This window comes from Bos javanicus, chromosome 16 (genome assembly GCF_032452875.1).
Source record: "Bos javanicus breed banteng chromosome 16, ARS-OSU_banteng_1.0, whole genome shotgun sequence".
NCBI classification, from domain to species: Eukaryota; Metazoa; Chordata; class Mammalia; order Artiodactyla; family Bovidae; genus Bos; species Bos javanicus.
In genome coordinates this window covers 49997224-50013343 of record NC_083883.1, presented here as the reverse complement: position 1 = coordinate 50013343, position 16120 = coordinate 49997224, and the positions used below count along the sequence as shown (strand labels likewise).

The 16120-nt window shown below is 50.7% G+C and overlaps 1 protein-coding gene across 3 annotated transcripts in view; it reads right to left on the bottom strand.

The window, feature by feature from the left end:
• The window catches only part of CEP104 (centrosomal protein 104), a 40203-nt gene that overhangs the window by 14698 nt on the left and 9385 nt on the right, over positions 1–16120 (bottom strand). For 2 of the 3 annotated variants that reach the window (XM_061382941.1, XM_061382942.1), the window contains exons 3-12: positions 10200–10373; positions 9669–9807; positions 8502–8564; positions 8141–8217; positions 5281–5449; positions 4736–4891; positions 3680–3907; positions 2380–2577; positions 1545–1712; positions 747–920 (exon numbers count right to left, since the gene is read on the bottom strand). In XM_061382941.1, coding sequence (XP_061238925.1) covers positions 747–920; positions 1545–1712; positions 2380–2577; positions 3680–3907; positions 4736–4891; positions 5281–5449; positions 8141–8217; positions 8502–8564; positions 9669–9807; positions 10200–10373 — 1546 coding nt within the window. The remainder of the gene's footprint in view (positions 1–746; positions 921–1544; positions 1713–2379; positions 2578–3679; positions 3908–4735; positions 4892–5280; positions 5450–8140; positions 8218–8501; positions 8565–9668; positions 9808–10199; positions 10374–16120) is intronic. The other variant, XM_061382943.1, reaches the window with a different exon arrangement.

Below are 16120 nucleotides of genomic sequence, written 5' to 3'. Positions count from 1 at the left end.
GCGCTCAGCACCACGACCGTCCTGGAGGTGAATGTGGCTTGGAAACAATTAGGGGCACGTTCAATGCATCCTTTGAAAGAGTTCCCCCAAATAACGCCACTCACTCATTTTCCCTGAACGTTTTAGTTCATTAAATAAAACAAGATCGGTGGTTCTTCCTGGTGGAGAAACTATGGAAGTTTTGGCTTCCTTCCCTAGAAAGCCGGCCTGCTCATGGCACTGGGTTCACGTTTGGAGGAGCTCACAGACACCCTGCACCTTAACCTGAGGTCTCCTGGCCCAGATGGATTCCTGACAAGAGAGCAAAGCACACTCCTGTGCTGCCTGGCTCAGCGTGGGCCCCAGACTCCCAGCTGCTCACATCCACCTTGGCTCCCCCAGTGCCCAGGTGAGAGGAGGCATGTTGGTGGAAAGAATAAAGGCACTTCATCAAGACTGTGACCTGTTTATTATTATTTTTAACTCCACTTTTCTATTCTGGTCTGGCTCTCCATATATTTTTATTTATTAAAATTAAAAGCCTATGCTAAATAAGAGAAACAAAGAAAAACTGTACATTGTAGCCATGTTTAAGGCAGCATTTTGCTGGGTCAGAGGAGAAGGAAGTTATGATGGTGAATCACACGGCATAACCTATGACTGGCTTGAACAGATGGGACCTTGTAAGGTACTATACTAAGAAAGCCAAGTATCTCCGGTTATGTGTTTATTATTGATGGCTTCAAACATCCTGGGGAAATCTGTACCTGAATAAAATTAGAAGCCATAACCCGGAGGCGAGCAGAAGAGTCTCCAGTTCTCGTGAGCAAGACAGGAATCGTCCTCTCCACACAGTGAGCCGTTTCAAGTCTGCCCAGTTTGTGTTTAGGAATATACTGTGTAATTATCATTTTCAACAGTTTCAAAGATGCCTGAAAGACCTAAGAAAAAAGTGAGAAACACGGATAAGCCACTCAACTCAATTCCACTAAAAAGAAACATGAAATTTACTCTCAGTAATCAACAGGAATGTTACACTGAAAACTACACGCTGTCTGAAGGACTGAAAATGGCCAACTGCCAACTGCTGTGCACACAGTTCCCTGCACACGGAGGGCACGGGCTCATCTCTGTGTGTTATGAGGTCTCCGACACCGCCCCTTGAGACCGAGGGTCTGACGTTTCTGCTGAACTGCATAAGGTACTGTGTGAATGCAGACGATGGTGTAACTGGGGATGTTCATTCTTATGGCCCTTTCAGAGTTAGGAAAGTTCACTGGTAACTCCAAGCTCCTCAGGTGTCGGGAAGATCAAACGTGAACGTAGCGTGAACAGTACGGCGGCCAGGCCTCTGTGCACACAGGGCCAGAGGGCACGGCCCACGGGAACAGAGCCCAGGCTCCTCGGCGACCGGGTTTCTTACTCAAGGTCTTCATCCCTAGTGACCTTGTGCTTGGTGATGACAGTGAGTGGACCAGGCTGCTTCCCGGGACACCCTGACCTCCAGGGGATGGCCCGGCAGCTCTCGGCAGACATGGGGGCCCCTGTGGGGTGGCGGGACTCACTGGGGTCACGATGTCGCGGATGGCTCTCCTGACGAGGAAGACGGCGGCCCTCAGCGTGCTCTTCAGGTCCTCTTTTGGGGTGCCCACGGGCGTGTCCGTCAGCTGCTTATGCAGGGTGAGGAGCGCGTCCTCCCGGTGCGACCACGTCTTGGAGTAGGCTCCGGCCACCTGGGAGGGCAGGGGGCGGCCTTCAGGGTGGGCGGTCGGCCCTGTCCCCACCCTAGCACCGCTGGCTTTGGTTTGTGTCAACAAGACACAGCTTTTCTAAACACAGGACCTCCACCCTCTGGGTACATGGGTTTGGAGAAATACTGCTCCTAGCATGGAAAGTTTTAAGTCTGTGTCCATTAAAACACAGACAGTATTAAAAGCTCCAACAGAACTTCTCGAGGCTAATGACGCTCTGGTATTTTCTTTGCTCTGCTGTCCTCGACCCTGGAGCCAGCAGTGCTCCGGGCGGGAGCTGGGTCTGGGCCCCAGGCCTGTGAGCACCGCAAGGAAAGGCCCTGGTTGGGATGTCCCTGGTGGTCCAGTGGTTAAAAGTCCACCTCTCAGTGCAGAGGACACAGGTTCAATCTCTGGCTGGGGAGCCAGGATCCTCCATGCTGTAGCGCGTGGGCAAATAATTAAAACAGAAAAATAAATAGAAAGAAAGGCCAGGCTCAAAGGGACGCCATCAGGAGACCTGAAATCCTAGCTGATGCTCGTGCTCTCCCACGTGATGACTGATCATCAGGACGTTCCCACTGGACGGTGAGGACAAGGGTGGGACCGGCAGAGGACCAGGAGCCCTGTGGAGCCGCCCACCCCACCCGCCATTGGCCTCTTTCCTTACCAGGGCCTCTCCTAGCACGTCCACAGCAGAGCTGGCTTCCCGCAAGGCCTTCTCCGTCAGGGGCTCTGGCTCGCCTGCGGTGTCTGCCCTTCGAGCCTCGTCGCCGAGCACATCTCTCCTCTCTGCCTCGGAGACCGCCGCCCCGAGCTGCTTGCGGGTCACGGGGAGAGGCCGTTCATCGTAGGGCAGGGAATCAGGCTGTGGGAGGACAGGGCAGCTACAGGGCCTGGCGTGGGGTCCCCCCCTCGCCTGCTGATCCCCGTCTACACCCATAGGCTGACTGCTTGGGACATGTCTGGTCTGAACGATGGTATTTTACTGAAGTATCAGTCTCGTCAGGTTAGAATAATTTATGAATTGGGTGTAACTGAAAAAATCAGACAGGAGTTTCTATTCCCTTCTAAGCTTGTTACAGACCTAATCAACAAGCTATCTAGATTCTGCCACAATTACTGCTCACCACTAGAGATTTCAACAGCCAAAAGACCACTAGAGTAAAACTTATTACATTCTTCTTCTGGAAAGACCTCTGGTATTTTCTCAGTTTGTTAGTTTACTTGTAACTATCAAGCCTCCTCTGAACGCATCCATTGTCCAGCAGCCCTGCACTAACACACGTGGTGGAAGCCCTGGGTCCTTCTGTCACTCCTTCCAGCGCCTGCAAACCTGCGGCCCTCAGCAGAGGCCTCCCGTGGCCTGTCCTCAGTGACCCACATGAGCAATGAGGCTGCCAGGTGATGAGGCCGGTCTAACCAGGGTAAACCTGGGGCCTGGGGATGGGCTCAGGGTAGGACAGATTCCGCCCACCCTCCCCCACCTCCCTGATGGCAAGATGTCCAGACCGGAAGCTGAGGCCCCTGGGACAGGTCCAGCCCACTGAGAGGGCATCCGGAACCAAGAAAGCGGACCCGCAAGATAGGAGTCAAACCTACCCTGAAACCCATGTGGACTCTCAGACTCCCAGTTATAAACACCAGTAGCCCATTGGAAACAGGCTTTCTGCCATCTGCCACACAGGCAGCTCTAACAGGGATGGCCTCGTACACGACTTGTCCTGAGATCCCGTCAGGGCGGGAACCTCACTCATTCCCAGAAACACCCTCTCCCACACTGCAGCACGTCTTTGCAGAGAGCAGCAGAGGCTCAGAGGAGGCAGTCTTAGTCACTGGCGGTGTTCCTGAATGCAGGGCGGGGAAGGAGGCCCCCTGCTTTTGTTCTCTGCTACACTCGTTCCCCAGGAAAGCCCCCACAAGACACAGGGCCTCCATGTCTGCCCACGGCGGGAACCTGAGTTACCTACGTGGGTCTTGGGAGGGGGGTCAGTGGCGGGAGGTGGCCGGTCCACTGTGGGACGCTGAGGAGACACGTCCAGGCAGTGTGATGAAGGCTTCTCCTGAAGAAAAGGGTCCGCAAGCCGGTTTTCTGACACCCTTTCCTCTGGCTGTGGCAGGGAGCGCATGGGCGGCTGGTGGTGGGGGCTGCTGGGACAGGCCAGGGGCTGCAGGGGCAGGTCGAGAGGCCTTCTCATCTGGGGGAAAATGGGCCGTTCAGCTCCCAGTGTCCCCGCCACACAGACCCCACCTCGTTCCCCAGGGGAGCGCTGGCTTGGGAAGACACAGGTGGAAGCTGCACTAACAAGGCCACGTCACGGCCCCCGACTGCCTGATGTTACCGTGTGGATCACTCAGGGGACGCTGTACCAAAGCAGGGTGGCTGCTCACAGAGTGGGCGCTGCAGCGTGGAGGCTGCAGGTGGGCGGGAGCACCCGGGCTGGACCCACACGGCCGGTGCTGGTCCCTGTGTGTCTGCAGAGCAGGCTACTTCATGTCACTCTAACAAGTGCAGTGAGCTCAGCTGTGGTCGTGTGCTGGGCTGGCGGAAAGTGCTTTAGGCAGACGACCACATCTCAGGTTCCTTGTTCTCACCGCCATGGAAACAATGGGGAAACTTGAGTCCCAGGGAGGATGAGGAATGAGTTTGAGACCACAGAGTGGGGCGGGTGGAGTGGGGCCAGGAGCCAGCAGTGACAGCTAGAGCCTGCACTCCCCGTGCTATCCCCTGGGCACCAGGCCTGTCTCCTGGCCTGGAACACGGGTCTGGACATGGGACCCTCCCCTATTGGCCCGAGCTGTCAGGGGCCCCTCTCCCTGTGCTTCCCAGGACCACATGGGTGGGGCTGCCACCAGGAGACACAGCCATCTGCTGGGAGGCTTCCAAGCTGACCTGCCCCATGTCCATCATTGGAGTCCTCCTGCAGGAGCCTGTGAAGGCTGAGCCCCTGATGCCCACCCGTGTGGATTCGGAGAATAGCTCTCCCGGCCCCCCAACTCCGGGTCCCGCTGCAGGCCCCACCCACCAGCTCGGCGTCCACAAGCTCGTGCAGTTGCAGCTGCTCATACACGCGGCTGCGGAATCGCTCCATCTGCTGCTTCTTCTCCTTGGCCAGGTCGTAGTCTTCCTTCTCCACGGCACAGCGTTTCTCCACCTCGTACCTGCCCAGGCGCTCCCCTACCTGGAGCACACAGCGTCAGCTCTCGTTTCACAGACTTGCTCCCAGTGCAGAGACCGTTTCAAAGTTAACGGTTCGAGGACGGTGTGGGCGACCAGCCTCATGTCCGGGAGACGGGGGAAGGACACAGGGAATGGAGGGGACTGGCCACGGTCGCCTGCAAGCTCACAGCGGTTTAAGCATCTCAGCTTCCTGCTGCCTTAGATGGCATGCGGCCCTGAGGAGGGCTCTGCAGGACTACATGCTCGTGGTCTCTCTCATCTGCTTACACCCCTGAATCCACGCTAACCCTGTGGCCTTCTGAGGCCTGGCCCTTCTCTGGGCAGGCGCCAGGGTAATCAGACACAAAGCCTATCGTGGGTGGCAGAGGAGCTGTTTCCCAGAGGCAGTACCTTCTGCAGGTCAGCGATGGCTTGTTTCAGCTTCTTGGCGTAGTCATAGCGCTCCTTCTGCACGGCCTCACGCTTCCGTTCGTCTAACCGGCGGATGATCTGTGCCACTTCTGGGTCCTGGTACATGTCAAAGGCTAAGTCGTCTAGTGGAGAGATATAATCAGACTTCCTACAGGAAAGAATAGAATATTTTAGAGCCAGTTTTAATCTACGTGATACTGCAGGGGAGGTGCTCTCCACACACTCAGGGCTAAAGATGGGAGATGCCCGCCCCTATGGTATTTCCTGCCAACAAACCTCATTTACTCACTCTCTCATCTATCACCCGCTCATTCATTCTCATTCACTCACTTGTTCACATTCACTCACTCGTTCACATTTGCTCATGCACTTACTCACTCACTCACTCATCCACTCGTTCATTCTCATTCACTCACTCAGTCACTCACTCATTCACTCACCTCTTTCCCCACTCATTCACTCTCTCACTCATGCACTCATTCATATTCACTCATTTCATTCACTCATTCACATTCACTCTCATTCATTCACTCACTCACTCATTCAACAGATATCTCAAATGCAGACTGTGCCCAGCTCTGCTCTGGGTGCTGGGACATGACAGTGCACGAGAATCAGCTCCTGAATCATTTGGAGACTTGGGAAACCAACATCAGAGCCGGCCACGACTAGGCCCTGGCCTTGCAGAGGCTGATTTGGGGGGACTCAGGCTGAGCCCAGGCTTCCATTTCATGCCACAGTAACAGTGACAAGTGTTAAAGATGCTACCACTGGGCTTGTACATCAAGGTGTCCAACTGTACACCATCACCCGGTTCTGCAGATCAGAAAGATCCTTCCTGGAATAAATGACCCAAACATGATCTAAATGACTGGTTTCTCATGAACTCTGACCTCCATTCCTTCCTCCTAGTTCTATGACAGGACAGCAGCTCCTGGGCCTGATGTCTAGAACCATGACACCGATCTAACTCCTCAACAGAAGAGTTAGGGACGTGGTTCAGAACCTCCCCATCTGCGGAATCAGACGTAAACACTTCCTGTTAACTTTGGCTCGGGGGTCCTTATGTGCTGGGAAACTTATTAAAGATGTTATCTGTCATAAGTTTAGCTGATTAATGATAAATTCAAGCAGGACAGGGGACCACGTCCCCTTTCAAAATCATCCTATTTCTGCATGCCTTGACTCAGGTACTGGTGGGCACAGCAGCAGGCACGGTGGCCGTGGCACCTCTGTTAACCTCAGTGAGGACTGACCAGCAGAATGTCTCCATGTGCCCAAGGTCACAGTGACTATTTTTACCTAAATACCTACCATATTCTCAAATCTAACTTGCTCTTCCCTGAAGCTCCAGAGATGAAACCAACACTTCATTCTACCATAGAACCCTACAGAGGTTGAGATGATGTTGGAACACCCAGCGTCAGCAGTGCCCACCACTCACAATGCCCCAGCGGCGCCTGTGGACTCAGCCTCAGGTGTGGCCCGTGACCTGCTAAGACCTCACTTCACCTTCAGGAAAACCCTGGGTGGGGGCGCAGCAGGACAGGAAGCTGCAGTCTGCTGTCCCCCGTGGCTAACTTGAAGAAGAACTGATTTAAACAGAAGTCACCGTTCCCCAGAGGGCTTTTATCAGAGATACTGAGCCATCAGTGAGCTTGGTCATCTCTGCTCACGAGGGCAGAGCCGCAGGTGGTGCCACCACGATGCTGAAGGAAGCGGAGACGGCACCTGCTGTCAGTGCCTGCCTCCCCCAGGTGCTCCTCATGCCAACCTGACAAGGGGAGGCATCCACGTGGCTTGTGTAGGTGGGATGGCTCACCCTGCACTGTGCCTTCTTACACACTGAACTGTAAGCGTGGCCTCCACTCCAAGGCACCACGCACACCACCACCTGAGGCGACCCCTGGTCCGCCTCTCACTCAGGCTGCGGGGACAATGAAACCCAGGCCTGTAGGGGCTGGGGAGCTCTGTGGGGATGGGTTCACTGTCTGCTGGGCGCATGACTGGTATCGCCGTGGCTCCGAGTGACAGGCTGGAGAATCGACCCCACATCTGATGCAAACAGAAGAGCCGGCTGTTCTGACCACGTGCCCGTAAGCATGGAGTGACACACACCACAGGTCATGGGCAAACACCATCTACTAATATCAAGGCATCTTATCTTTTCTAAGCATCTTATCCTTTCACTCTTGGGGAGCTGCTGTCAGAAATGGGGCCCTGGGTGTCATTTTGAATTCCTCTCTCCTTAGGCTGGGTGCTGTTAGGCAGGGTGCTGAGGACTTGGTCCCAGAGAGGTGCTGGGACACAGGGAGGAAAGAGCTGTACCCTCAGCTCTGCCCTCCAAGCCTGACCTGCTAAAGAGGCAGCAGGATGGCTAAGTCTTGCACAACTGCGTGCATGCAGAGCGTGGAGAGGCGCTCGGGAGAACCTGGAGACGGGCAGAGGCGCGCAGGAGAACCTGGAGACGGGCAGGTCTCACTCCCTTAAGGACTGAAGCTCTGAGCAGAGGGAGGATGAAGCTCAGTAACTGACAATCTTGGTCAATTGTTCCGTCTATGAATTTACCTGTGCCACTAAAACATCAAAGGATGGCTGACGGCTCTTTTGTTTGGTGATACTGAACCACACAGGAAATGAAGTCCTCTCTGAAGGGTGCTGAATGAAACGTGCTAAACAGAAGGGTGACCTTAATCTGCAGTGTATTCACGACAATCCCATCAGCGGCTTATTCAGCTCCAGACCGCGCTTTGGGGCCCCCGAGTCCAGGGTCCTTTAGAGCTGGCTTCCAAGGAGGAAGTCCCAGAAGTTTACGGCCTGGGGCGGGCGGGGCTCTTACCCAGAGCAAGTTCCTTCAAGAGCTGGGTCCTCCGCATTGTGCCCCAGGTAGTGATCGATCAGCTTCTCTCTGGAGGTCTGTGGGGGAAGTTCCGCTTAGTATCTCAGAGGAAAAGGAACAACGTAAAACAAAGGGATGATATGATATGAAGGGGCTTTGGTGATCCCGTTTGCTGGCGGGACAACTAAACTTCTCGAGCAAAGGAAAGTTTAAAACAACAGCTGCTGAAAAATCACCTGCGAGCTGGTCACCAGACACTTCTGTGAAAATTTATAGGATGACACTTTTGTGACAAAAATGAATGACCCCTCCTTGTTAGAAATAAATGTCTCTCTTTAGGAACGAAACTTCCCAGACTTACAATATTGCTTTCATCACCAAAGTCTGCAGGGTCTCCAATGATATTTACTGCAACCAAAGCAACCTAAGAGAGAATTCACCAACAGAAATTAAGTATAAATGTTAGACAGGACTTAACCCCTTTATAACACTCTGATTCATCCTGTCATCAAATGGGATGATGTACATCTAAATGCACTAATTGCAAAATCTCATGCTAACGTAGAATTATTAATGATTTTCAAATTACATAATATTCTAATGTTGAATCAAGTAGCTATTTTAATGTTTGAAGGATGTTAAAACAGTAACAAAGTTTCAATGCAGCCTTATATTGAAACATCCACCTGAGTTAAGAATGGGATCATATCTACCTGATGGTGGTAAGTTAGACAATGAATGAAAACCGACATTAACGCAGCTCAGTTTGTCCGAGGCAGTGATTCTCCCATGACATGCCCCTGCCCTCGAGAATCACTGAGGCTGAGCTAAAACCCAAGGAACCCCTGGTGAACAAGGAGAGGAAGTGGAGGAAAGAGACGGTTCAGAACTCTGCTGTCATGCATGGACAAGGCACCTGACTCTGTCTCAGACTCTCCTCCAGCTCACCTGCTCAGCATAAACTCTGACTGGCTGGAACACTTGTGTGCCTCTGGAAGGGGCAAGGAGTGTTATAAATATCTGCTTCAATTAAAAAGACTGCTCTGATGCCTCTGATTTCCACTGTGTTAATTATGCCAAAGCAACAGAAAGGGAACCAGAGAGATTCTGGACTGCATGCCACATGAAATCACCTTCCCAATTTCCATCAGGGGATTTACCTTACAAAAGTCTACCTAGAACAGTGTTGTCCAATAGAAATATGATGCCACACAGATAATTTTAAGTTTTCTACTTGGCAGAGTAAAACAAAGTTTAAAAGAAACAGATAAAATTGATTGTAACAATATATTTAAACTTAATACATCCAAAATGTCTCATCTTGTTACTGAGTCTGGGTGACACACACAGCCCATGCCCGTGGACCAGTCACGCCCCCAGCATACACGGCCACATGTGACTGGTGGCCCTGAATCGGAGGAACAGCTCCAGCGAGCCTAGCACTGCCCCACAGACAGCACCCTGAAGGAAGAGTGCAGGTTCTTCTATGAGGGGAGACACCACTGAGGGGCAGGCCCATGCGTCTCACCTGGTTATACACATTGTACTTGTTGACGTGGTTTTGGTGAAAGATGAGCTTCAGAAACTGCCCCACTGCGTCCACATACACCGACTTCAGTTCCCGGGCTTTGCAGCCTGTCTTCTCATTGTCACAGAGAGACACGTAGCTGGAAGAAAGAACACACCTATGGAACCACGTCGGTGCAGAAACGCGCTGTCCTTGGCTCCCAGTGAATTCCACAGGTTCCAAGGAAGGTTAGGCTTGGAATGAAAGAAAAAAAAAACAAAGCCTGGGCAAAGTCCAGAAGTCAAATTCTAAACAGTGTTCTCCAGACAAGTTCTGCATCTGAAAAGCAGCCTGAACACGACCGATCAGCGGGAACGCTGCTCAGTGAACACGCTTGGCATCAGCAGGTGTGCACAAGCTGTGAGATCCGGACCCACACGTGAGGGTGTGAGCAAGCACCACGGCAAGGGGGATGCCGCAGTGTTTACCCACTTTGAGGCAAAACTGTTCAGGCTAGACATCCCCACTATACACGCTAAATTCCACCCTTACCCAAGCCTCCGGAACCGCTCTGCTTGATACGGGGTGAAGTACTCGGGCAGGCTCTCACTGATGTAGAACTCAACTTTGCTGGGGATCATGTACTGATGCGCGAGCAGCTGCAGCTTCCTTATTCGACAACGCTCCACCATCTGAAGAACAATTTCTTGTGGGAACTGGCAAAACCTGAAAGCAAGCACAGTCCTGTTTTTCTGCAGGATCACCATGGAGGGTTTCAGGCAGTCCCCAGCCACACGTCCAGGTAATGGGGCAGCTCTGTGGGTTCTGACGCTGCAGGGGCCCTGGTCCTGGCCCCCTCAAAGCCTTCCAGTCACAGCTGGAACTCAGAGTGGGGTCTGCCGGGCCCCCAGAGTGAATCAAACTTGGAGCGGCTAGTTTGTGGTTTGAAATGAAACCCAAAGTTTATCATGAGATAGACACACGAGATAAACAAGAGGCTGTCCAAGTGAGCCAGAGGATTTCCTGCTGGAACCCACACACTTGGGGAAACCCCTCGCTTTATAGAGTCCTGAGTGGAGTGAGCAATGAGCAATATGTCCTGAGTGCCTCTCACACTTGTTTCAGCAGCCTGGAGGAGAAGCCTACGGTTGACCCCACTGGAGCGTCAGTTTTGCTCAGAAGGCACACAGCCGTCAGAAACCTCAATGCGCAGTACATGATCATGACCAGGGAGACAACACTAGGCTTTGACAGTGGGTGGGGCGTGTGCCGAGCAGGCCAGGCTGGGTGTGCCCAGCAGCAGGTGTCCAGGGGCTACTGGAGCCAGGGAAGTCCTGAGGATGGGGCAGTAGGCAGGGCCCCTCCAGCACACGTCACGATGCCTGAGAGCGCAGCGGTGACCTGGTGGCTGGCCCGCATGGCCCTCTCCCGCCTCTCCTCCCAGCTGCCTCACTACACCCCTCCAGACAGCTACACACACACACGCCAGATGGCCCGGGGAGCCTCCTGTGACCCATCCCTGCTCTCCTGGCCCCATCTCATTTCTTAGCTTCCCCCTCAGCCAACATCACAGGTCACTGACCTCCACAAGGCCGAGTACGACATGCACCTTCTGGTCCTGACCTGGCCCTTCCTGTCCTGTCTATGCCCTGGGTAGGGTTCCAGGCTCCCTTCCCTATGCAGACTCGCCGTGCGTGGGGCATACCCCCGACCCCATGGCTTTGAAAACTTCCCCTCGGGGAGGAACCCCAAGCACACACCACCCTGAGCCTGAACTTGTGCACCTCACAGGTGACCTGACACTGCACACAGGCATCCGAGAGGCGTGAGACACCACACAGACGAACACGCTCCCCGCCCAGCTCCCCGCCCTGCCTGCCAGCCTCCTGCCCGTCCTGACAGAAGGAGTGCACAGGGAGGAACGTTAGGCTGAGCAGATGGGGCTCTGGGCACTTCTGTGTTTGACTGAGAAAGTGGGGCCAGTGACGACAGACAGAACACTCTTATTCTGGGGGTGAGATCCCTGGGGTTTCCTAATACTGAGTTTTCAAAATTGCCACTTTTGTTAAAAGAGACACATGTGGGGCAGGACAGCCAGGAAATGGGGAACCTAGCAACTCGAGCTTCGAATACCCTTCGGCCAAGGCTGCTGTAGACATTTATGATGTTTACTGTTTCTCAATGCAGGGCACAGACACTGTAATTGGTGGTGAGACCATTCTAGACATAGGGACGCAGTAATCTTTGTGAAAAAAATCCTTTATTATTAAAAAAAACAACTACAAAATTGTTTAAGGAAAACTAAGACTACTGACAAAATTTTGAAGTTGTGTATTTTAAAACCCTTCAAAAAAAAAAAAGCTATGGGAATTCCCTGGTGGTACAGTGGTTAGGACTCGACATTTTTACTGCTGTGGCCAGAGTCTGATGCCTGTCCATGCCTATTGGGAAATGAAGATCCTGTAAACCATGCAGTGCAACCAAAAAAAAAAAAAAAAAAGGCTATGATTTAGCTATTCAAAGGTAGCTTATTCAGAGTTTATAGATGAATCAACACTACCCCTCAAACCGATTAAAAGAAAGGACAATACATTGTAAAAGCAATGAAGGGAAACCCCATGCAAAATGGAGCCAGAGAAGACCTGAGCAGACCTTTCTCCAGAGAGGACATACAACAGATGACCAACAGGCGCATGGAAAGATGCTCCGCATCACTGATCATTAGAGCAACGCAAATCAAACCTACAATGAGACATCACCTCACATCAGCCACAATGATTATCATCAAAAAAATCCACGAATAAATGCTGGGGAAGGAGTGCAGAGAAGGGAACCCTCCTACACAGTAGGTGGGAATGTAAATTGGTATGGACACCATGGAGAACAGTATGGAGGTTCCCTAAAAAACTAAAACTAGAGCTACCATACGACCCTGAAATCCCACTCCTGGGCATGTACCTGGAGAAAAACATGATCAAAAGGATACATGCACCCCAGTGTTCACTGCAGCACTGTTTACAATGGCCAAGACACAGGAATGGATAAAGAAGATATGCTACATGTATACAATGGAATACTACTCAGTCATTAAAAAGAATGAAATAATGTCATTTGCAGGACATGGATGGACCTAGAGAGAGTCATACTGAGTGAAGTAAGTCAGACAAAGAGGGAGAAATATCATATGACATTCCTTATATGTGGACTCTAAAAAGAAATGATACAAATGAACTTACTTACAAAATAGAAAGAGACTCACAGACTTAGAGAATGAACTACCGTTGCTGGGGAGGTGCGGAGGAAGGGACAGTTAGGGAGCGTGGGATGGACCTGTACACATCGCTATATTTAAAGGAAATAATCAACAAGGACCTACTGTATGGCAGAAAGAACTCTGCTCAATGTTATGCGGCAGCCTGGAAGGGAGGAGAGTTTGGGGAGAATGGATACGTGTATATGTATGGCTGAGGCCCTTCCTGTTCACCTGAAATTATCACAACATCGTTAAACAGCTATACCTCAACACAAAATAAAAAGTTCTAAAAAATTTTTTAAATTGACATACAAAAAATAAAATGGAGCTGGGTCCCTGAGGGGAGCCTTAGGCATGCCCTCCCTTCACCCCAGCCACAGAGACACCGTCATCACCCTGATCTCCTCTCTCCTCCAGTGGACTGTGCTTCAGAGCAGCCCCTGCCAGTTGCCCCTCTTCCCTATAAAGTGAGGTTCTTCTCTCTCCTTTGTCCCGATTCACCCATACTCTCCCCAGCGTGCCTGTCCCAAAAGCAATTTCTCTGCCATTCTGCAATCAGCTCATTCCGCGGGTAAAACAACTGACTGCTTTATTTAAGGCTTACGTCACACGGTGTTCAGAAGTGGGGTCTGCACCTCCCAGAATATTGGAAATAAAAGCAAAAATAAATAAATTGGACCTGATTAAACTTAAACGCTTTTGCACAACAAAGGAAACTATAAGCAAGGTGAAAAGACAGCCTTCAGAATGGGAGAAAATAATAGCAACCAAAGCAACGGACAAAGAATTAGTCTCAAAAACATACAAGCAACTCCTGCAGCTCAATTCCAGAAAAATAAATGACCCAATCAAACAATGGGCCAAAGAACTAAATAGACATTTCTCCAAAGAAGACATACAGATGGATAACAAACACATGAAAAGATGCTCAACATCACTCATTATCAGAGAAATGGAAATCAAAACCACTATGAGGTACCATCTCATGCCAGTCAGAATGGCTGTGATCCAAAAGTCTACAAACAATAAATGCTGGAGAGGGTGTGGAGAAAAGGGAACCCTCTCTTACACTGTTGGTGGGAATGCAAACTAGTACAGCCACTATGGAGAACAGTGCGGAGATTCCTTAAAAAACTGGAAATAGAACTGCCATATAATCCAGCAATCCCACTGCTGGGCATACACACCGAGGAAACCAGAATTTAAAGAGACACGTGTACCCCAATGTTCATCGCAGCACTGTTTATAATAGCCAGGGCATGGAAGCAACCTAGATGTCCATCAGCAGATGAATGGATAAGAAAGCTGTGGTACATATACACAGTGGAGTATTACTCAGCCATTAAAAAGAATACATTTGAATCAGTTCTAATGAGGTGGATGAAACTGGAGCCTATTATACAGAGTGAAGTAAACCAGAGAGAAAAACACCAATACAGTATACTAATGCATATATATGGAATTTAGTAAGATGGTAACGATAACCCTGTATGCGAGACAGCAAAAGAGACACAGATGTATAGAACAGTCTTTTGGACTCTGTGGGGGGGGATGATTTGGGAGAACGGCATTGAAACATGTATAATATCATATGTGAAACGAATCTCCAGTCCAGGTTCGATGCATGAGACAGGGTGCTCGGGGCTAGTGCACTGGGATGACCCAGAGGGATGGGATGGGGAGGGAAGTGGGAGGGGGTTCAGGATGGGGAACACATGTACACTTGTGGTGGATTCATGTCAATGTATGGCAAAACTACTATAATATTGTAAAGTAATTAGCCTCCAGTTAAAATAAAGTTATATCAAAAAAAAAAAAAAAAAAGAAGTGGGGTCTGGCAGAGATGAACCGTGGAACTGCAGGGGGCCCTGCCCTTGCCCCATGCTCCCCTCCTTCAAGTCCTCCTCCTTCCAGGCCAGCCAGCAAGGCTCCTCTCAGGTCGAGCTGCTCCTTTTGGCTAGGCTCTTGGCTTTACCCAGGACCTGCCTTTTTTCTTTTTGGGATGGCTTTGTCCTTCTGGGGGGTTGTTGTTGTTTAGTTGCTAAGTGTGCCCGATTCTTTTTGACCCCACAGACTCCCACCAGGCTCCCCTTTGGCTGGTACTCCCCAACTTGTCCTCCCTGCTGGAAGTGTGCTGGAATTTTGGTAAAATTCCATTGAAATCAGACTATTTAGGGATTTTTCTTTTGCTCTTGAAAAAAGCTGAGAAATGGGACACTGGTCACCTAAATACTTCAGGGACAGCCTTCCTTTCAGGGATCCTGGTTGGTTTTACGTTTAAAAACTATGGTCCTTCCTCAGGCACATTTTTAACTAAATGGACTGACTTCACCCCCACGTAATTCAGAATATCAACAGCCATTTTGGGGAACTTTCAACTGCCCCAATCCTATTTCTCTCAGAACCAAATGAAAAAGCCTTATTGGGATGCTTATTTTAATTGATATCTTGGAGCTTCCAAACACATTCTGGACTCAAAAATTGCCTCTTTACAAAATATCACTCCTAGGCTAGTGGGGGCAAACAAACAATCGAAAGAAGACAAGCCGGCTTCTGAGGCCCCTGCCCCTACCCTGTGCTGCTTTCCCTCCCCTTCTGCTCACTGTCTGCTCCTCTGCACCCCTCAACCCCCACCCCTCTGGCTGAACTTCCCTTTTTCTCCAAACCCCTCCCCATTTCCCCCTTCCCTGAACTTAAATCCTGCCCCTTGAAAGCTAAGCCTTTTAGGGGTCCAGATGCTAAATCCCTAGGTTCTTAATGGTCCCTGGACTAAAGCTGAACTTTGAGCTACAGTCAGAGATTCTCCCAAAGGAACTGAGGACCCCCATGCATTTGCTGAGGAGTCCAGCACACTTCTGAACTTAGCAACCTAGCTTCTCACGTTTATGTCCATCAGGCCTGACATTGCGTGAAACTTGCCTGATGGGAAAATCCTGAAAAGGATTTGGAGAAACAGACTCTGACTGACAGCAGGAAACCCAAGAACTTGCTAGAAATTTTCACAGAACAGTTTCCAAAGGTTTTCTTAATCTTGATGATTGGGACAAAATTCAGGCTTGCATGCAGAAACTTATAAAGCCTGCTCACGACCACTATAGTTGACTTGAGAATGACGGGTCTTCTTTTGGATATTGAATCCATTTGGGTTGCCTCCAACTCTGTGTTCATGAATGGGCTGAATAGGAATTCTCTTTCAGTTAAAAGGACCAGGATGGAATGG